The following is a 22,278-nucleotide window of genomic DNA, read 5'->3' as shown; positions in this document are numbered from 1 at the left end:
TCTATTGGCATGAAGTTTTAAAGATAACAAATTGCGTGAAAGTTAGAAATTGAATTTTAACTTTTCTACAAAGTGATTTTGTGGGTCTCCATCCAAATGGCACACTTTTTAGGAACTCCATTTTACATGGACCTCTCAAGTCTCATGGGTACCCTTGATTTTGAGCTAAAAAGGCAAATGGAATCATGTCCTTTTCCCCCACTATATAGTTTCAGCTTAAGCCTGGCTTCCTTGCAAAACTTGGCCACGTAGAGTTATTTTTATTTTATTACAAATCTACCATTACTATGAAAATGTTTTACATGTCACGAATCAGTGGCGGAGTTAGAATTTTATGTGTGGGAGGACCGCTCACATACATAGATAATTTGAACTCAGAACATGAGAGATTGGACTAATTTGCATAGAAATTGAAAGACCCGAAATTCAATAGAGAGAACTAAAAACATTGCACAAACTTAGAAACTCAAATATGAGGTAAAGGGTAAGCAAGAATTTTTTTTTTTAAATATAAGTTAAAGCCAAAGAAAAGTCGATAGAATATTATGTGTACATTTTTATGTAAATTAATGTATACAAAACACAGTAATGTTGGATTCGTATCATATAAGTTATTCTCAATTGACATAAATTCTAATAAAGGTTAAAGCCTTTAAAGTTAATTTATTCCCTCTTAATTTACTTAAAGAGACGATGGCTTTGTCATTCCTTTTAGAAACAAGAACTTTTTATCCTAATTGGAAGATTAAAATTTGCCATACTATTGAGGAATTTGAGACAGGTCTAGATGTTTTTACCCAAATTGGATTCTCTAACCCTTCTTTTTAAAAATAAAGTACTCAATAAAAATATGTTAAAGTGCGCAGTTGACACGACTGAAAATGCTCTTGTTAAAAAGATGCATACCGTCCCTTCTCTCTCCCTCCTCCCCCACTTTAGTTTCACTTGCTCAGAACAACTCCATTTTGAAGTTTTACGTCCGTGCGGAGCCCTAGCTTCATATATTAACGACCTTATCTATATATATATATATATATATATATATATATATATGGAGGATCTTGTAATACAAGCATTAAGTTCTATCTCATGATATTCTCAGTTTTAATTATGATAACATTAGAATCACCACATGGTGGTTCAGTGGTTGCAACGAATTTTAGACCCGTATTACACGTGGTATTCCTGGATTCAGTTTCTAGTGGTGGGTGAATTGCACGATGGTGGTCAAAGAGAGGCTGAAATGCCTCTGTAAGTCTTTTCTATCCCCGAAATGATCAACTGCCGTATAAAACCAACAACTGGTCCCCTTTTGAAAAAGAGAAGAAATAAATTATGATAACATTAGAGTATCAATTAAAGACCACATAATTGAATTTGAAATGAAGTCTACGTTGGGTTACGTACTAATTAAAACAAAATGGGATATGTTCTCATGTGGATGTAATGTCAATCAGATGTTTTACGTGCATTATAGTATTAGTATGACATAATGATATAAACTCACATGGATTGACAGGTAAACATCAAGCTTATGAAAGAAGCTGCTTATTTTGTTTTCATGCAGAGTTAGAGAATTAGACAGCAAACCTTTATTAAGAATAACAAAGGTTCTTGCCCTAAAATAACACAAAAACTGAAAAAAAAAAAAAAAAAAAAAAAAAAAAAAAAAGAAAAAAAAAAAAAAAAAAAGCAATAAGCGGATTGGTAAGTGGCTTTGTTATAAGCAGCTTTTAGCCAGACAGCCAGCCGGCTTAATTATTTGGCAGTCCACTACTGTCTTTTATGGTGGTGGCAACTGCTGAGAAGCTATCGTCCATCCATCCATGTCTTCGGTGGAGAGTGGAGTCTGTGGACACAACAAAGAAGAACGCACAAATTGCTAACCCTAAAACTTTAGGTCACCACCCTACAGTCTTGGGACCCACACAACTTTCCTTCCTCGTCTACAAGCCAACAACAATGGAGAGCTCTCTCATTGGACCCTACCACCCAAAACGAACTTTCCTGGTTATGGGGTTGCTGCCCTGCACCGCATATATGGCATTTTCTGGGTCGGTCTTGTCATAAAATTTGTTATGCCTACTTGTAGTGATGTCAAATAGCATTATGGGCAAAACCACCTCTTGTGTTTCTGTAGTGTGTTTTGGTTTTTTCATAGATATATTATCAACATTTTCTTTCTTTTTTCTAAAGTTTAAATAAGACTTTTTAATCAAAAGGATCCTTAAAATTGACATAACTCTTCACTTTGGTTCATGAGATTTAAAATATATATATAAGTGGCTCATGAATTTGTCTACCATCAATCATTTTGGTGCTTCCATGAAATCTGCTTTAAATAAGGATAAAATAACAAAAATATCCTTAATTTGTCAAATCATTTTACCCATTGTTCATTAAATTGAGGATATTTTTGCCATATTTAACATAAAATTTTCACATAATGACCAAAATAATTGATGGTGGAGAAACTCAGGAACCATTTCTATCGATTTCAAATCTCAAAGACTAAAATGAGGAGCCATGCCAATCTTAGAAACCATTTTAGATAAAAAGCCGTTAAATAAATACAGTTAGTTAAGAGCATTCATTAACTAACATTAGGTCAATGAATCTTCATTGTAAATGATCTCATCAAAGCTTTAGCATGCTAGTTGAGCTAACCATGATCTCATCAAATTAAGTCAATATATCTTCATTGTGAATTGAACTAGTATAAAATAGTGTGCTAATACAAATCCTAAATAGATTAAAAAGTGTTACATAGATGGAATACTTGGAAAATTACTATCATATAACTAGTTGATGATTAAAATGATGGATCAAGCAAATCGATTACTCGTTACAATTCATTTCAGGACTTGTTTACTTATCAGTAATGGAGAAATAAAAATTTCGATAACTTAATATATAACGGAGGTCACGTAACTACCCTTTAGGTGAAAGAATTTATTAATCGTTACATTCATGCAATACGCTAATTAGTAAAGACCGTTAATCCGTTAATATTCTTCTTACCTTAAACAACAACGCCAACTATTCGTAAACCAAAAAAATTCATGATTGATAGGCTACAAATGATGATCTAAGACAAAATTGCAGAGTAATTAATTAACCAAAAACAAGAATTCACATTCTACAATGTATAAACTATGATTACATGATAATTTATATGGAAAATGATCCCATGTGTTCTAGAGATCCTGTAATCATGTCCGTTCATTGTACATCGTGCAGTCAGTTTTCGTTAAGTGCTATTTATATTTAATTTTAAATTTTAAATTTCAAATAATTTATGACCGCATGATGTACAATGAACGGATATGATCACGGAATTCCCCGGATAATCAAGAAAAGGATCAGGCAAGGATCCTTTTCCAATTTATATCATCTCAACCAAAGAGCTTTCCATTCGTTGGCCAAAGTATAACTAAATTTAGCTAATTATTGTTTGTACAGTTAGCCAGCCTGTTGGAGCTTTTTTTTTTTTTTTAGTGGTGATATTCCCACCTGATGTCTTATTTCCCCACCCACCATTTAATGAAAATGTTAATAACATATTTATCATTTTAAAAGAAAACTAATCCCTATTTAATTCAGTACTAAAATTTTGAAAAAACAAAAAATAATTTAAAATAATAAATAAATAATGGTGGGTGGGTGTGATATCTTGGTGGAAAGAAGTTGGGAAAGATTTGGGTTAGAATGGACGGAAAGGTTGGATGAAGGAATGGGCGTGTGCTAGATGAAGGCGAGAAATTTCAATGGATAAAAAAGAGAATTGGGTGTGAGATTTGCGGTTTTGATAAAAAAGGAGGAAGAATAGTGGTTTGGGGATCCAATGTCTTTGTAGGGCAGCGTTAGGTGTGAAGAGATGATGAATGTCTAGGTCTTAGGTCTTGCATTTTCTTTCTTTTTTTTTCTTCTATTTTTATTTATTTATTTATAATATTATTTAAAGATATATTAGAGTTATTTAAAAAAAATATTATGGTTATTTTGGGAATAATGATGGGTGGGTTTATCATGTGAGTGAGAAAATAAGACACTGGGGTGGGTCTAGTAGCACTTCTTTTTTCTTTTCCTTTTTTGGTATTTTTTGTTAAAGTAGCCAAAAAGCTTCATTTAGTTAGGGTGTTGATATGCTCTTAATTAGTTCGTACGACAATTAGGTGTAAATGTACTATTTAATCATTACTCATACGTGATTAATTAACTAGTTACGATCATATTCATTAGATCCAATATTAGACATTTGAATTACATAATTCCTCATTAATTTATGCATAAGCATTCCTAATCAGAGGTGGCAAATCAACTCTTTGAGTTGTTAATGGATACCTGTTAAGATCTATTTAGTTTGATTTCATCTTACACCATTATCATTATGACCAATCTCACTTCTATATTATGGTGAGATCAAATAAAACGGGTATACGAGTACTCATTATTTGATCATCAATCATACAATATGCTTTGGATTCTTTGAATTAAATCATAAACTGTACGCGCATTCTGCAGTACATGTTCAGTTAGTTATTGAAATATACACCCAATATTTAATTTTATAAGACTAAATTATGAACTTGGTTAGAACTAATATAAAGCTGAGACTCATCTAAATCACCAAATTAGGGTACCATTTAAAATAAGGTTCATGTTTAATAAAATTCTAAACTTTTGGAAAAGTACTAAGACCAAAACATGTTAATGAAAATGCAGATAAATTGGAAATGTGAAAATGGCACTAAGCTACCAAAAGATAAACAAGCGACATTATTAACCTACCAATTTTTTTTATTAGAAGTTCCGAACCTTTAACCTAACCTGTTTTTACTCATCATCTTATTTATCAGCCATCATCGGTGCCATTAACTTACCACTTTGGGTCCAAGCTCAAATTAAATTTTTATTTTTATTTTTTCATCTTCAATGCGAGTTTTACAACATTACAAAGTGCATAACAAATTTAAGCTATTGCGACGAGCCTAATTACAAATAGGTAACACAAATATATTGAATAAAATCGAACATGTAACCCCAAAAAAATAATATTAAAAAATTATGAAAAAAAAAACTAATGAAAAGAGTTTGAAAACTTTGAGTTTTAACGATAAGAACAAAATAAAGGGTAAAGTGAATAGTACCATGATTGACATTTTAATGTAAAAATATGGTTTTTCGTTAAAGTAAACATTACTGGTAGTTTTTCGTTAAAGTTCCAAAAAAAAAAAAAAAAAAAAAAAAAGCTAATCGAGATGTTGGATTATTAAAAAAATTACAAAAAGGTCATTTCCGTCATTTTAGTTTACTTACACACTGTCCCCGCCTCTGCAATTCGAGAATACGAGTGGTACACCACGTGTTTTTACATAAATTGTGAGAAATTTTATTTTTTAAGTTATTAAATTTTTAACACATATATTTCACTATTTATATAATAACACTTAGTATACCACCTAATGTGCCGATTACATTAAAAAATCTCTCTGCAGTTCGGCCCAACAGTACCCTAAACATCGTTCAACGCCACGTCCCCACCTCAAAATTGCCACGTCAACCGGTGGTCCCCGCCGACGAGGACATAGCCGCTCCCACTCCTCCGGTAGTATATATGTAGTTCCCACCCAAACCCCTCCATGTGAATCTTCAACCTCTCTCTCCTCTCTTTGCTCTCTCTCCTCCTAAAATATCGAACGATTACTGAGACGAACGCCGGAAAAAAGCATCCGATATTTGGTTTCGGAGTCCGTAGAAAGGAGAACGGATTTGATTTCGGGATTAACGGTAACATAGATGGCGATGGCGGTTGGGCCAGCTGCGTCGCCGACTGATGGAGCCGCGCCAGTGTTGGGACCCGCAATGATGCCGATGCAGGCTCCGGTGACTATGGTATCTGACCAGCTGGCGAAGGACGCAATTATCGGGTGGTACAGAGGAGAGTTCGCGGCGGCAAACGCAATCATCGATTCCCTCTGCGGCCACCTGACTCAGCTTAGCGGGGGAGGTGGCGCCGAGTACGCCTCTGTTTTCGCAGCCATACACCGGAGAAGGATCAATTGGATCCCGGTGCTCCAGATGCAAAAGTACCACTCCATTGCCGATGTGATGGTGGAGCTCCGAAACGTCGGGCCGAAGAAGGTAAGGGTGGAAAGGTGCGTGGAGAACGGTGACGTTTTGAGAGCAGAAGAAAATTGCAAGAGCGACGAGGTTAAGTCGTGTTTGGAGGCGGACAAAGAGAAGGATAGTGACGAGAAGGTGGCGGAGAGTAATGGAATTGTCGCCGCCGATGACGTTGCCGAAGAAGAGGCGTCGCCGGATAGCGAGATTACTGATTCAGGTCTGATTCCTTTCCTCTACAGTTTGGATTTGTTACATACGATTCTGAAATTTGATATGAACTGGTAGAAATTTTTAATTTTTGCGATCGAATTTTTGAAAATATTTTATCTTTCTTGAATCTGATTCAGCTGTGTTATTTCCGATTGAAGCTACTCTGAGAAAGTTTCTTGTATTCTGAAGGGTCCGTTTGGTTGGTGAGAAAGAGAAAAAAAAAAAAAAAAAAAAAAAACCCTTGTTTGGAATCTGGAGAGCTTTTTGCTCCCGTGTTTGGTTCCCGAGAAAATAAAAATGATTTTGCTTCTCTGATTGCAAAAATATATTATTATATTAATTAATAATTTTTGGTCCATTATTTGTAGGAGCCAAATAAAAACGTGTTTTTCTCTCCGCCTCCACCTGATCCGAGATTCAAAACAAGTCCGTTTTACATTTCCTTGAAAAACCGTATCTCCTCGTCTACCTTGAATTCAACGTTGCTTTTTGACGGATTGACTTCTAATTTTCCCAGCTTAATAAACAAGGAAAACTAATGGTAAAATTTGAAAATTTTGAATTTTAAAATAAAATAAAATGTGAAGTGAATAGTATATGATTGATTTTTTAATGTAAAAATATAATTTTTCTTTGAAATAAACAGTATTGAGAATTTTTTTTGTTAAAATTCTCTAATAAATATCTCTCTTTTTTTATATGATATTTTTCAAAATTTTCCAAAAAATAATTGGAAATTAATAAAGTTAAAAAATTATTTATTGTGGCTGAATTCTTTTCCCGAGGTTTTAGCGGGCTTTTCAGAAATTCGAGGGTAGGGGAAAGTTTGGATGCACTCGGTGTGACAGTTAGTTCGGGCTCTCGAGATGCGTGCCCTTTGATTAAAGGGTGGGCGGCTTGATCAGAGCCGTTGACGTCACCTGCGTTTTGTTTGTTGATTCAGTCTGGGTTGTTAGGTGCCCTTTGACAAAGTGTTTGTGGTCAACCCAACATTAAAATTAGTTATTATTGTGTGGGGCTCATCTCGGTGTGGGCCCAGACTTTTTTTTTTTGGTTGAAAATGAAAAATGAGCTTCATTAATAAAAGGAAGAAACAATTTGTGTTAGAAAAGTCTAAATCTAAACAGAGCACAAAGCCCAACGTAACAAAGCAAACATAAGATAGAGGCACTGGAAAAAGGATTCTTTTCTAGGAATTCTAGAAATCATGTGATCGTGACCGTTCATCGTACATCGTATGGTTAATTTTTCATTAAGTACTATTTATATTTAATTTTAAATTTTACATTTTGAAATGATTTTTTACTACACGATGAACGATTACGATCATGAGATCCCTAGGATCCCCAAGAAAAAGATCCAAAGATTTTCAAGATGCCAGAAATGCAGCTCTGTATATTAAATGACATATTACTGGCCGTAAATTTTTTTACCCAAATATTCAATCATTTCTATTATGTCATGTTCCAGTCATACTAAAAAATAGTAATGAATAGGGTTCAAATTTGAGTAGTGTATGTAATCGTGCACATGTTGGCCAAAACTAAAAGGACTATTTAATGTGTTAATCCTACATATGTACTTTTTATATTCGTGCAAGTTTCGAGTAATTTATGACGATGTGTGAATACCAACTGGCTCGGGTGTCCTTATGTTCGGACACCCGAATCCACTATTCAAGATTCCGATATTCTGAATGCTTATAGCGGTGCGTTGCGTGTGTAGCTTTACTGCATTTTTGTTTGTTATTGTGTCCTGCCTATATGGTTGTGCGTGGTGAGTAGCGCTAGCTTTTGCTTTTTGTAAAAGCACTTATGAACGGCAGGTGGAAGCATTGGTTTATCAGGAATAAAATGGCCATATCACCATTTTTATGTTTTAGAAATTGTGTTCAAGATGCGCATTCCACAATCATAGAAGTTAATTCAATTCTTTGTGGATTTTTTTGTCAATTGTGAAAGGTCTAGTATTGGAAATCAATTACAAATGAAGTTAAAATTTGTTGTTTAGTTTATTATGGACCGCCTGATTCATGGTACTAACAGTTAAATCGGTATATAGAAACGATTATACATGATTTACGGTATTAACAGTAAAAAAAACACACTTGTTCGGTTATGTTTCAAAGCTTTGCGTGTAATACATGAGTATCACTGATCTATTGCAAATGCGATGTTCGTAGACTCGAATTTGATGGAAACTTTGCATCATTTCTGTTTGATAGCTATTTTGGCATATAGATAGATTCTAGTTTGTTACTTAATTATAAGCTAGCTGACTTCGGAACAACATAAACCAACTGGTTTTTAGATCAGTTGGTCTGTCTTAGATTTCGCCCTTGTTAAATAACCTCATTGTATTTCTCCCTTTGTAGTATGTGAATGTTTACGTGAATAATTGGTTGTTTAACTTGTGCAACTGTTACTAATTTTGATTTATTGCTAGTGAATTCATTTGATTATCGAATGCATTTTTTTTAACAATTCGATTGCATACTTTTACTGCAGGTTCACAAGAAGCGCAGCTCAATTCAGTAAACAACGAGATATGCTCTAATCATGACGAGTGTGAGGAGCGTCGTACCCAGATCAAATTGACTAAAGGTTTCTCAGCAAAGGAGTTGGTCAGAGGGCGTATGGTGAGTTATTTCTTCAATCTAATATTACTGTATATGAGAGAAGTGAAAGAGTTGGTTATGCTGTATATTCTGGTAAGAGAAATCAGGTAGCTATTACTGACTAGCAGATAACCGAAACTGGCAGGTGAATGTTGTGAAAGGGTTAAAGCTATACGAGGACATATTCACTGACACCGAACTCTGCAAATTGACTGACTTCGTAAATGATCTCCACGCGGCTGGACTTAATGGAGAGCTCTCAGGTAAAGGAATCCCTTGTTTGTGAAACTCATCCTGGGTTGTATCTTGTTCAATGTGGTCTTATACATTGTTCTATTATGTCGTTTTGTGCATTGGGGATAATTGTAGATATCCATTTGTTCTTAAAAAAATTCGCTTCTGAAGTTTGAATGCGAAATCATTTCCATGTAGCTTTATCGAGGCTAACTCAATTTTTAACATAGGAAAGGCTACTCTAAGTTATCAGTATTCATTCAAGAATCTAACTCTTATCTTCTTGACTGAATACAGGCGAGACCTTCATTTTGTTCAACAAGCAGGTTAAGGGAAACAGGAGAGAGCTGATTCAGTTTGGTGTTCCAATTTTCGGGCAGATCAAGGAGGACACTACAAGTAATAACCGAAACTAGTAATGCATACTTCAACTATTTTATAAATGTCATTCAGTTTGTCAAATTTCCGACAGGGTCTTATACTAAATACCGAAGCTAACTTTAATTTGTTTTTATAGACAATACAGGGCCGATTCCAGCTCTTCTCGAAGATGTGATTGATCACTTTGTACTATGGCAGTTAATTCCGGAGTATAAACGACCGAATGGTTGCATCATCAACTTCTTTGAGGAGGTATTTTATGTTTTGCTTGCTGCATTGTCATGTTACTGCCTCTGTTACTGTTTACTAGAACATAGCTGCAAAGAGGGCGCTTCACGGCATTGGTTTGTGTTATGAGTCTTTGTTTATGCACTTTCTTTTTAATTTAAGAGATAAACAGTTCTAATGGCAATCATTTCTTTTTGTAGGGAGAATATTCACAGCCATTCCTGAAACCGCCCCATTTGGACCAGCCCATCGCCACTCTTCTCCTCTCTGAATCAGCAATGGCTTTCGGGCGCACCCTTCTGAGTGATAATGATGGGAACTACAAGGGGCCGCTGATGCTATCGCTGAAACAAGGGTGTGTACTCTTAGTTCTTTCAGTTTCACTTATCTTTTCACGGTGATTGAAAAGCGAAAACGTTGAATGTTTAACCTCTGCAGGTCCCTTTTAGTCATGAGGGGAAACAGTGCTGACATGTCACGACACGTGATGTGTCCATCTCCAAACAGAAGGGTGAGCATCACATTCTTCAGAGTCCGAGTAGACTCCAACCAGTTCCAGTCTCCCCAAAGTCCAACCCACAATGGTGCCATGACTCTATGGCAACCTGGGATGGTGAGCCCATACGCGGTGCCAGATGGAGCAGCTCTCAATGGTTATGAGGCAATGGATGTGATGCCCAAATGGGGTGTAGTCATGCTAACCCCCGTTCGTCCTATGGTAACGAGCCCTCAAAAAGTTCCTCAAAGTGGTACCGGGGTTTTCTTGCCCTGGACCAGGGGGTCAAGAAAATCAGCAAAGCATCTTCCACCTCGCGCCCAAAAGGGACGGCTTATGGCACTCCCTTCCCCAGCAGAAACACATGTGGCAGAGTCCACTTCTGAGGCCGGCATCAGTGTCTAATGGAAGAACGAAGGTCCGAAGTTAGCCAGAGGCAGCCCTGGGTCCAAAAATCATATGAATCAGCAAAGTTTGCGTTCACGTTCTCTCTTGTGTTCTACAGGAATCTTTTCTTGTTGTACAAACAAAGCCTAGGTGCTGTTAGATGAGTTACAGTACTTTTTTCTTGGATGGTGTATGGCCTTCAGATTTAGTAGGGTATCAAAATTGTGGGGTGTGAATTTTAGCTCAAGTAAAAGGAGCTGAATTTTGTATTATGTTGAAAGATTTTCATTGACGGATTAAACTATTTTATTCACAAGATCCTTTCTTTCGATTCATAGCGGCAATTTTTTATACAAGCGATATTTAGGTGAAAGGGATCCAAACACAAGACTTCCAATGCAAGGACAAATGCGCTAAACAACGTCTCTTGCAAATTCGTCCTTTTTAAATTATATTGGAGAGTTTTGAACCTTAAATCAAGGGTGCAGGTGATCTCTTTGGTTGAGGCTGCATTCATTTTGACACGTGGGAAGGGCTTACTCTCCTAGTGGCTTGGCTTGGTCTCGCTCCCTTCCCACACTATTCCTTCCCACTTAAAGATTGATAATCTCAATAACCTTTATGAACGTCAGTCTTCGCGGAGCGATTTGAAAAGGGGCTGAACCTAACCTATTTCTGTCAAAACAAAGGATTCTAAGGGGCATCAAGATCCTTCATCAGTGGGGAAAAATCTGCATGCTTTCCACATTACACTTCGCAATATCAATTCACAGTTACTACTTACCGCACCAATGAGTCAATAGAAGAAGGGGTTAGGTAGGCATATAAGCATATGCAACAACTTTCTCTTGGATAAGAAACTGCCAACTCTGTTGACAGTATTAGAACCCATGACTACATTGTGGGCATCTGTTCAGTGCAAATGCCGCAGAAGCGACTGCATATAATTCACATTAAAAACGTGAAAACCACGCTTCATAAGTAGATCTAGCACATGATTTGGAATGCATGTTGTTCGAGAAACCTCCTGATTTCCTTCGGGATGTGTTGCTTTAGTCGTGCTGTTTGATTAGGGTATCTCTCGCACCAGGTGGGACCGAAACACAGAAATTCTCGAGTTTTCACAAGAGATGCTTATGACGTAGTTAGACGCTCCTACTAAGTCATTATCCAACAATATCTAGATAACTTTTGCTAAGGAAGTCTCAGATATAAAGGAACCTATTTGCATTTTAAACAAACTGATATAAAACAAAAGGGAAAATTTTAAAAGAATCCCCCCACATATATTACACTTAAATAAATAAATTGGGGGAGTACAAAAAATTTCGTGCACTAAATTTAAGAATCAAGAACTTTCAAATTTACTTGCTACTCAAGTTTTAGCTGGTACATCATCATCATCCTCCTCAATATCCCAGCTTAAATCTTCTTCTTCTTCAGCTGCAGTACTGAGCCGCTTTCGGAGCTCGGCTTTATCAGTAGGACTTCCACTTCCACCACCATGGCTAACTTTTTTATCATCAATGCTGCTAAGATCCTCAATCTCATCCCACCCAAGGTCTTCTGCCTCCGGCGTTTCATTGCCTTTACCGGATTCAGCAGCCCCATTCTTCTTCCCTTCCACTGCCGCTTTCTCCTCCAATTTCAATGGTAAATCTTTCTTCCCGGAATCCCCTTCTACCTGCATTTTCTTTTTGGACTCCTTTTCGCCACTCAACTCCACAGCACTACCCTTCTTCTGATCAACAACTTGAGATTCCCCAACATGGCTGCTCTCTTCCATAACAATCTTTTGCTCAGAATCTTTGCTGACCAATTCGCTATTCGCCGCTAAATCGCCCTTCTTCGACACCACAATAGTCTCTTCACTAACACTGCTCCCCTCTCCCGCATTATTGGAACTCTTCTCTCCAACCTCATTCCCAACCCTCAAGTCCTCAACTCTCCCATCTTTACCAGAACCTTCAGCAGCCACTTCAGTACTTTTCCCCGAATTCTCTTTCGACACCACATTGCTCACATTGTCATCAGACTCATCATCATCAACATCCCAACTTAACTCCTCATCCTCCTCGACCGAAATTGCCCGCTTAACGAGATTCACTCTCACTTCCTCAGCCTGCCTCAGCTTATAAACCCTATAAAAGTAACTACACCAAAAGCTTTCGTGATCAACGCTATTCGAAACAACCCTTTTGTAAATCCCCTCCATAGCTCCGTTTTCTTTGAAAAGCCTCTCGATTTCGTCACCTTTCTCATCCAGATCAAACCCAGATTTCCATTTTTCGTAATCATCCAAATCCTCAGGCTCCTCGCAGTAAGTGCTAGGGTCACCCTGAATCGCACGCACCTGAGCGTCAAACCTACTGTACCGTTTCGAATTCAAGCCCTGCTGAGAACTAAAGCTTTGATCTTTGGCGTCCGAGGAATCCGATTCGTCGTCGGCAAGGATCGCGTCCTTGCCCTGAGCGATGATCTCGGCCGTCCCTTTCAGCACTGTGTTCCCGAACTCATCGATGACGTGCCCCACCGTCTCCAACGACCCCTGAGCCACCTCGATCTCTTTCTTTAGACCCGACCCGAATTCCTGCAGGTCGCGGCGGTAGGTCTCAATCACGGACTCGGATTTGGTCGCTAGGGTTTTGATCAGATCGCCGAAATTCCATCCGCCGGTGTTGCCGGTAGGGTTGGGATTGGGTTGGGTCGTTGGGGATTCGGATTCGGGGTACGGGGGATCTGGGTCGTCGGAGAATACGGATTTGAAGAAATTCATGGAGGAAAAATTGGGAAAGCACAGGGATTGGGAATTACCAGAAAATTGCATGAGAGAGAGGGGTTGGAGTACCGTAGAAGAAGAGATTTAGGGATGTTAACGTGCGCTTGAAGTGTAGTGCGCACATCAGTGAGTTGGGTTACTTGGGTGGCCAATGTCTAGCTTGATGTTTGGGCTTTAACTATGGAGATGGGCCCAACATAAAGAATGGACTGTAGGCCCAATGATTTGTGATAGACCCACCTATCAAGCAGGGACGAAGGTAGAGCGTGGTGATCTGTCGGTTCCGATTATTATCGCAAGGTCTGACTTATCCCGAGCCTCTCACCTTCTGAGTATAAATATATCGTTGTATCGAAAATATTAAAAATAAAAAATAATGTTGTAAAGTTATTAGATGAATAACATGCTAATTGTCCCAAGTACTCACATCGACACGAAGGTCTGACACCTTCATGTCGAATCTTCCCCATATGGGGTTGTATGTTCCATGAGTTGGGTTGTTAGGCTATTAAAGTAGTATCGTCTAGCACAATGAAAAGTCTATCAAGAGACTCCTCCAAGATATTTGTGGATTTGTGTATATATATGTAATTTTCATCGCGTACAGTTTATACTTGTCGAAATAAAATGGCACATTCTAAAAACGAGTCTATATTTAACTGACTAATATATACGTATGATGTATAAATTGCAGCAAAAAATGCTAGAAAGACTACATTTTATAGACCACATCTAAATCATCGCTCTAATAGAGGTGAGACACCAAATTTTATATGTAGGAGCATTACCCTAATCACAATTCCTAAGATTTGTTAAAAATTCGTGCAGTGCAAGAGAAGCTCAATCGTACGTAGCCTATTGGCTTTTGCCATAGGTTCTTCACCTTCATTGTGAATAGCCTCGTTGCTAGACGCCATGTTAAGCAAGTAACGTTAGGTCATCTGATGTCTCAAGACGAACAACCTATGGCTCCAGTTGCTAGCCCTAAGAGCAAGCCCAGCGCGGGGAGTTGCTCAGGGGACAAGGGAGAGAAAAGGGGTCCGAGGCCCGGTGGACTGGCTCTAGCGTTGGAGAGCCCGAGTGGAGGTGAAGGCCCGAGCTCCAGGCCCATGAAGAATTGCCAGCCCGAGAGGCTGAGGCCCTGTGACGCCAGCGCTGACGTCAGCCTGGTGTCAGGCCTTTTTTAATTTTTTTTCTGTCAGGCGCGTGCACCCCACTCGCGCATGGGGGCGCGTCACCGACAAGAAATCAGAAAAAAAATTACTTTTTCAGTGACCGTTGGGAAGCCACGTGGCTTCCCACGGTCCGTTCGATCTCAACGGATCTTTAATTTGGACTGTTCGATCCCAACGGTAAAAAAAAAAAAGTCTTATTTAATATCCACCATTCGATCTGAGATCAACGGTGGATATTAATATGCTTTATAAATAAAAAAATAAAAGAAAAAATAGTTTTTAAATTAAGAAAAGTTACCGTTGTGACACGTTGCACAATCTAGAGTGTTGGAATTCAATTTTTTTTTATATCCAACGGCAGAGATTAATTAGTTGAATAAAAATAAAAATAAAATTGTAAAAAATTGTAAGAAATTAAAAAAAAAATCTGATATTTTTTTTAAAAAAATTGTTTTTACTTTTCTATAAATACCTTCTCATTATCGTCTACCTTACACAATAATTTCATATTTTCTCAACTACTTTCAATCACATTTCTTTGTCTCAAATACCTTTCATGCTTTATAAATACCTTTCTTTGTCTCAAAGTTTCAATCCATTTTTTTTCAACAAAATGACCACTGGTGCAGGTACGAATTGGTCGCTTCTTGAAGATGTTGCGTTGTGTACTAGCTGTGTTGAAGTTACTCATAGTTGGCTTACGGGTAATGAGATGCAGTTGCGAGAAACATGGAGTCTTATTCATACCAATTATCTTGAGAAAATTGGTGGGAAAAGAACTAAAGAATCGATGTCCAGTCGTTGGAAATTACTTAGCCAATCGTTTAGTACGTGGAGAGATGCCTTGGCACAAGCTAGTAGTAATATTCGAAGTGGGGAAAATTACTCGGATCAGGTAACAATATATTATTAATTTGATACCCAAATTTACATTATAATTATTTGTTTTTATTATTTATTTGTTACATACTTACATTATAATTTATTTGTTTGTATTATTTATTTGTTACCTACATAATTTATTATTTATTGTTTGTATTATTTATTTGTTACCTACACAATTTATTATTTATTGTTTTTATTATTTATTTGTTACCTACATAATTTATTATTTATTGTTTGTATTATTTATTTGTTACCTACTTACATTATAATTATGTTGTTTGTATTATTTATTTGTTACTTATTTTCATTATAATAATTTCTTCTCCCGCATTGTGTAGGAACTTCAAGCACAAGCTTGGTACGCTGCCAAAAGCAAAAGCAAAAATAAATCATTCAACCGGTGGGAATGTTGGAATATTGTCAAAGATTGTCCTAAATTTAGAGTTGTGCCAGTCGGTCTAGAAGTGCACATGAACAGCACCCCTCTACACTCTACACCCGATCATGTCTTGCATGTTCATGAAGATGATGCAGAAGAAGTGTCCGAAACGCCCCTCCCCGAACAAGCGTCGGGTTCGACCTGTTATCCAATTAGGCCTTAAGGTAAGAAGGCTTCAAAGAGAAAAGGGACTGTTTCCAAGAATGATTATGCAAAGTTCATGGAAGAACTTACTCGCCAAGGTGAATTGACTTTGGCGAGGGAACTGGCGAAATATGAGGCTGATAAGGCTAGAGAGGACGCAAAAGCTGCAGCTATTGAGAGAGAATTTCAGGCTAATGAGAGAGAATTTCATGCTAATGAGAGAGAAAGAGAGCTACTTAAGCAAGAAAGGGAACATGTTAGAGAAGAAAGACGGGCTCAACGAGATCGTGAAATTATGAACACGCCTTTAGAAGGGAAGTCTCCAAATTCTAAATTTTTTTGGAAGTCAGAGAAAGCAGACGTAGTGCGAATGAGGCGTGCAAGAGAAGCGATAGTAAGCCAAGATGGTCCTAGCACCACAAGAGAAGATCATTCTAGCACCACAAATTGATTAAGTGATGATGAATAGAGTACTTTTTATAATCGGAGCCCATAATTTTCCAATCACTTTGGGTTGTAATTTATTATTTATTGTTTATATTATTTATGTTGTTTCCAATTTATTGAATATTTATTCAAATTAATTTGGTAAGTTATTTATACTAAGAGAATATTTATTGAAATGACAAAAACACAATACTAAGAGAATATTTATTGAAATGACAAAAACACACCAAATAAAATTACATAAGCATACGGAATAATAAAAAACTCACTAAAAAAATTACATAAACATACCAAATAATAAAACACACCAAATAAAATAACATAAACATACCAAATTAAAAAAAACACACTAAATGAACTTAATTATCTTCAACTTGTTTCAATGCCCACTGGTGCTCTATCAAGTCAATTTGCCGGGCATTGTGCATGTCTGGCATTTGAAATGCAGTATATCGTTGAATAAGCCTTTCATTGTAACGTCCATCATTTTGTAATGGCTCATGTTGAACGGGCTCATCGGTGGCGTCATGAGCACAATATATACGTGTTCTTGAATTGTTCATCGTGTATGGCTCATATTCATCAACGGCTTCATAATCGTACTCATCTTTCACAATCATGTTGTGAAGAATTATGCACGTCATCATGATGGATCGAAGCAACTCTACATCAAACAATCTGGCAGCACCCCTGACGATCGCTCAGCGAGCTTGGAGGATACCGAAACAACGCTCCACATCCTTCCTGCACCCCTCTTGACAGCTTGCAAAGTGTTTTTCCTTTGCACTTCGCGGACGTGGCATTGTTTTGACAAATGTTGACCATCGCGGGTAAATGCCTTCAACTAGGTAGTATAGGTCGTCGTACATACGTCCGTTGACCTCATACGTGACTTTTGGTGCCTTTCCTTGCAGGACATCGTTGAACACTGGGGATTGGGCAATGACGTTGATGTCATTTTGAGCTTTCGGGACCCCGAAAAAGGCGTGCCAAATCCATGTATCAAAAGATGCCACCGCCTCCAGAATGATATTTTTTGCTCTTTTTCTGTCCCCATAAGCGCTTTACCATGCACTTGGACAATTTTTCCACGTCCAGTGCATACAATCAATGCTTCCAATCATCCCAGGAAAACCACGCATCTCGGCCTTCTTCAACAGCCGTTCTAAGTCCATGTTTGTAGGTTTGCGGAGGTACTCAGCGGTGTAGATAGATTCGATTGCTCCACAAAACCTCATCAAGGACTCAAGAATGGTTGATTTCCCTATCCTCGTTATCTCATCCACTTGGTCTGCAAATGCTCCATATGCAAGCATCCGCAAGGCAGCAGTAATTTTTTGCTCAGGCAGTAGACCCATAGCACCAAAAACATCATTATTTTGCACAAAGTAAGAATCATGGTTGCAAACAGCAATCATGATTTTGTTGAACAAATGTCGTTCCATTCTAAAACGACGTCTAAAGTACATATCAGGGAATGCACTATTAGGAACAAAATAATCATCCAAGAGTTCCATACCTCGTCGTTGCCTGCTTCTATCAAGGTTTCCGGAATGGCTGGGCCTGCAGATCTGAGCCATAACTTGGATGATTCGACGGGAATGTGAGGCTCTGCCCATTCTTACTTCGTCATCTCTCCTTCTACACTCCTCATCCTCTTCCATCTCATTTTTTGCCCTCTGGTGATTGAACATTGCTTCTGATTGGTTAAACAATTCTTCCTCTTCCTGATCGAGTTCCCACATCATCCTTGAGGAAGAAGAAGACATTGTAAGAAAAAAGCAGAAACTATGAATAATGATACAGATTTTTGTGAAGAATGAAGCAGAAACTATGAATAATGATAGAGATCTTGAGAAAATTGGTGTGAGATTTGTGAGGGTGGATGGTGGATTATATGGAGGATTCAGAAAGGATTAAGTTATACATAATGCCACGTGGCATGCCGTCATTTGTTAAAAATCTGATGGAAATCTATCCTCAAAGATTGTGAACAGATTATGACACGTGGCATGCCGTCATTCGTTAAAAATCTGATGGAAATCTATCCTCAAAGATTGTGAACAGATTATGACACGTGGCACGACGTGATTGGTTAATAATCTTATCAGAAATCCATCACCAATAATTGTATTTTCGGATAATGACACCTGGCATAACGAGTACGATTAAAAAATTTATCAGAAATCCATCCCCAATAATTGTCTTTTCGGATTTTATGACAAGTGGCGCAACGACAACGATTAAAAATCTTATCCGAAATTACAAATAAAATTATTTTGTATTATTTAATAATACTTCGGATAATGACACGCGGCGCAACAAGAACGATTAAAAATCTTATCCGATATTACAATTAAAATTATTTTGTATTATTTTATAAATAAAAAAAATACTAATATTTTATTGCCTATTGCCATAGCTATTGAAGTGTAACGGTGGAGATGCAAATGCTATTGCCAGGGCTATTACTGTTCATTAAGGGTATTTACTGTTCATAAGGTGAATTGAATAGTGTATAGCCTGGGGGGAGGGCTCCAACGCTAGAGTTGCTCTAATGGGGTTGAGACAACGTACCTTCATGAGGCTCATCAAACACGCAAGAAGGATTCAAGTATATTCAGATTCAAGTTCACTCCAAGCAAACCGATGATGGACGCAGATTGACAAGGTACGTGAACCAGTGGAGGGCAATGTTTCCGGACACAAAGCAACATGAAGAAGGTTTCGAGCATTAAGGATGTACCAAAACTAGATAAAGAGAAAAATGAGAAGAAGAAAGGAAAAAGGTGCAATAAGTAGTGAAAAGTTGACATTAGCAATGGAGATAGAAGATGAAGATAAATGTGTTGAGAATGAGTCCTTCATTGAAGGGACAAGGGACCTTGCATGTGTTTATAAGTAAGTTGAACTACTCTTCATATTGCCAATTGATTTTATGGTGAAACCTCAACTTTTTTCAAAATGATAAAAGATTACTTTAAAGTCCGTAAGACCACTTTTTCACATTGCTCCAAACATAAACGAAAACTCAAAAACGTTTATTCAGAGCAGAAAGGAAGCTATAAGGAGGAACAATGACATGGAGCCAAGTAAGTCTTAGCCCTAGCTATATGTCATATGGGGCGGTTGACATGGTGGCTCGTCGGGCTGCAGTGCACACTGGGCTTGCAAGTTGCAATTACTGATATTATTGGGTAGTCGCAAAAGCTTCCGAAAGGTGAAATGGCTATGCTCAAATGGGTCAAATCAATGTAACATGAGAATTCGAAACCGGGTGCAAAGGGTGAACTAAAAATTGTCCAATTTCTTGTTCACTCAAATTACAACATTTGAATTTAGAACATTATGTGATTATGTCATTGTTATACTGAACGTTTTTTAATTTCTCGATAAGAAGGCATTAGCTAAATTTGTTCAGTGTGACCATTTGGTACCCGAAACGAATTCATATCAACATTCAACATTGAAACCGTGAGGAAAAAGGAATCATATATAACAAAATAACAAAAATAAAAAATTGAAATGGTGGAGGATATCTGAGGGAAAGTGTTATTCACATACCCATTTTTACCTCCAACACACCCTTGTTAATTTTTTGTCATTGATATTTTTCAATTTGTTCGATCTAATGATCGAAAATTAAGAGGGGTGTGTGAGAAATAAAAATGATGTGTGGATAGCAATACTCTATCCAAGACTAGATATTTCTAATTGAATTACCAAAAGACTCCCATCAAAATTTGGGAATTGGGAGCCTTGTTTGGTGGTAGAAAGAGTTAGTTTTTGATAAATTTTGGAGGCTCAATTGCTCTTCATCTCATCGAACTATAAGATGCTACAAGAAGGTACAAGAAAAACTGTACCAAAAATGAAATAAGGAAAACAAAAATGTACCAAAATATTGTTAGGCTAAATAAACTTAATTATACACTAAACTGGATATGGAGACATAATTCCATATTTAAACAAATAACCTTGAGGGCCGCCATAAAAGTCCGGTAAGAGGATCTTCCGGTGGTCGAAAGCTATGCTGATAACATTTCCATCGAAAGAAGAAGAAATAACTCAAACACTGTGAAGTCTTCTTCCTCTTCCATGTGTTTCCCCTAAGTAAATATATGCCCTCCTTGCAGTTAACCAGCCTTAGCCCAAATTAATTTACTCCCTAAAGTTTTACTTTTGTTTCTATACTTTTTCTTGCTTTTTATTTTTTATTTTTACTTGGTCTAGGATAATTATTAAAAGGTAAAAAGAAAAAGGATAGCAACTTACCCAGTGATCATTTTCTCACCTTCTTGCTTTTCTAGTTAATCAAACTCCCTTATCCCCCTTGACCCAATTTTTTTACTCCAAAACTATTTTTCACCTTCTTGCTCTTCCCACACCGTTGATCTCATCATCTCTCATTCTTCAAAATAATGAGCTGATGAACGGTAGAGATCATAGGGGGCCCACAGATGATCAACGGTGCAGGGCTTTCTTGAATCTAACCTCAACCAGGGCTTGCCTTTCCCACTCCAATGCAACAAGCTTATAGGGCCAGGATGCAAACTCCTACACTTGCCTTCGAGATTGTCCCCACCAAGTCCATGCTGGTTCCACCTGTGATGAACAGCCGTGATGTCCCCAGCCAAAACCAACAAAAACGGCGGCAAAGACCCCAAATGGTAAATTCGCTTCTGCTTCTGCACCAGCATCCACTCCTCCATTTTCTTAGTGTACCCACCTTGTCTCCATTTATCCACGTCCACCACCATCACCCCTGTGTTGAAATAGCAAGGATTTCTGCCCTCAAACGTTTTGGACATTTCGTTGTCGGACCAGAACGATTCTGTGAAATATTGGGTGAAGTTTGCATGGCAATATTCAGGCGCTGCCAATACCTTGCCTTGCAAGTCAACCTTCCATAACTTTGCCACGTCATCCACAACCACAAGGTCCGAGTCTAGGTATAGAACCCTTTTCACATCAACTGGGATTATGTCGGCTAGGTAAATACGTGCATAGTTTAAGGGTTGGTCCAAGGCTTGGCGTATCGACTTTGATATTTTCCCACGTACCCTCTTCGAATCGAAGCGGTAGACGTTGAATTTGAGGTAGGGGAAGGTGGATTTGATGTTGGAGAGCACCTCGGGCTCGAACCGTGCCCAGAGAAAGTGGAACTCGACAATCTCTGGGCACGTCGAGTGTTGCAGGATTGAAAGCACAGCCGCCATGGTGCCTCTTAGGTAATTGGAGTCAAGTGTCATGGCAATGTGAATTTTCTCTACATGCTCGCAAACATCCCCATTTCGAAAAGCTGGAGCTTCTTGAAAAATGGCAACATCTGGAGAAATTTTCCGGATGATGCCAAGGCGGATGCCTGTGGTGGCGGCACCGTGGGTGGGGCAGTGGAGGAAGATGAGAAGGAGGAGGAGGAGAGACAGGAGGCCATGAGATGTCAATGAGGAGGCCATCCTGCCCTTAATGGTAGAAGAAGGTGGTGGAGGCCCTTGAGGGGGTCAAGGAAGAATAGGAGGATGAGGGAGAGTGGTAGCCATAGCTAGGCTGGTTGAGAGACGGTTTAGGGGAGAGGTTAGAGATTAATGATTGAAAATAAAAAGTTTGGGGGGAGGATGGAGGTTGGTGGGATTGTGAGGAAGAGAAGATTGCTCGGAGGAGGAGAGGGGGATTTTTATGTGTAAAAAGGTAAGGTTATTAGTTATGGTACGTAAGACCCCATGTCCC

At 38.1% G+C, this 22,278-nt stretch overlaps 2 protein-coding genes and 1 pseudogene across 3 annotated transcripts; 1 reads left to right on the top strand and 2 right to left on the bottom strand.

Moving 5' to 3' along the window:
* The first annotated feature begins 5,642 nt into the window (after positions 1-5,642).
* LOC137715706 (RNA demethylase ALKBH10B) lies at positions 5,643-10,995 on the top strand. The gene is made up of 7 exons (XM_068455046.2): positions 5,643-6,343; positions 8,844-8,974; positions 9,099-9,216; positions 9,485-9,586; positions 9,705-9,820; positions 9,997-10,151; positions 10,235-10,995. Exons 1-7 carry the CDS (start codon positions 5,800-5,802, stop codon positions 10,695-10,697), a joined length of 1,629 nt encoding a protein of 542 aa, XP_068311147.2. The 5' UTR covers positions 5,643-5,799; the 3' UTR covers positions 10,698-10,995.
* Positions 10,996-11,891: 896 nt separating this feature from the next.
* LOC137715707 (uncharacterized) lies at positions 11,892-13,580 on the bottom strand. The gene has a single exon (XM_068455047.2). The coding sequence runs from the start codon at positions 13,504-13,506 to the stop codon at positions 12,055-12,057; it is 1,452 nt and encodes a 483-aa protein (XP_068311148.2). The 5' UTR covers positions 13,507-13,580; the 3' UTR covers positions 11,892-12,054.
* Positions 13,581-20,331: 6,751 nt separating this feature from the next.
* On the bottom strand, positions 20,332-22,106 carry LOC137716564 (putative galacturonosyltransferase-like 4 pseudogene; annotated as a pseudogene). The gene has a single exon (XR_015960435.1). The product of XR_015960435.1 is annotated as a putative galacturonosyltransferase-like 4 pseudogene (transcript).
* Between the last annotated feature and the right edge of the window lie 172 nt (positions 22,107-22,278).

Source organism: Pyrus communis, chromosome 3 (assembly GCF_041283825.1).
Source record: "Pyrus communis isolate YQ-2024b chromosome 3, ASM4128382v1, whole genome shotgun sequence".
Taxonomy (NCBI): domain Eukaryota; kingdom Viridiplantae; phylum Streptophyta; class Magnoliopsida; order Rosales; family Rosaceae; genus Pyrus; species Pyrus communis.
Note: the sequence above shows the minus strand (reverse complement) of the source record. Positions and strands in the feature narration are given on the sequence as shown.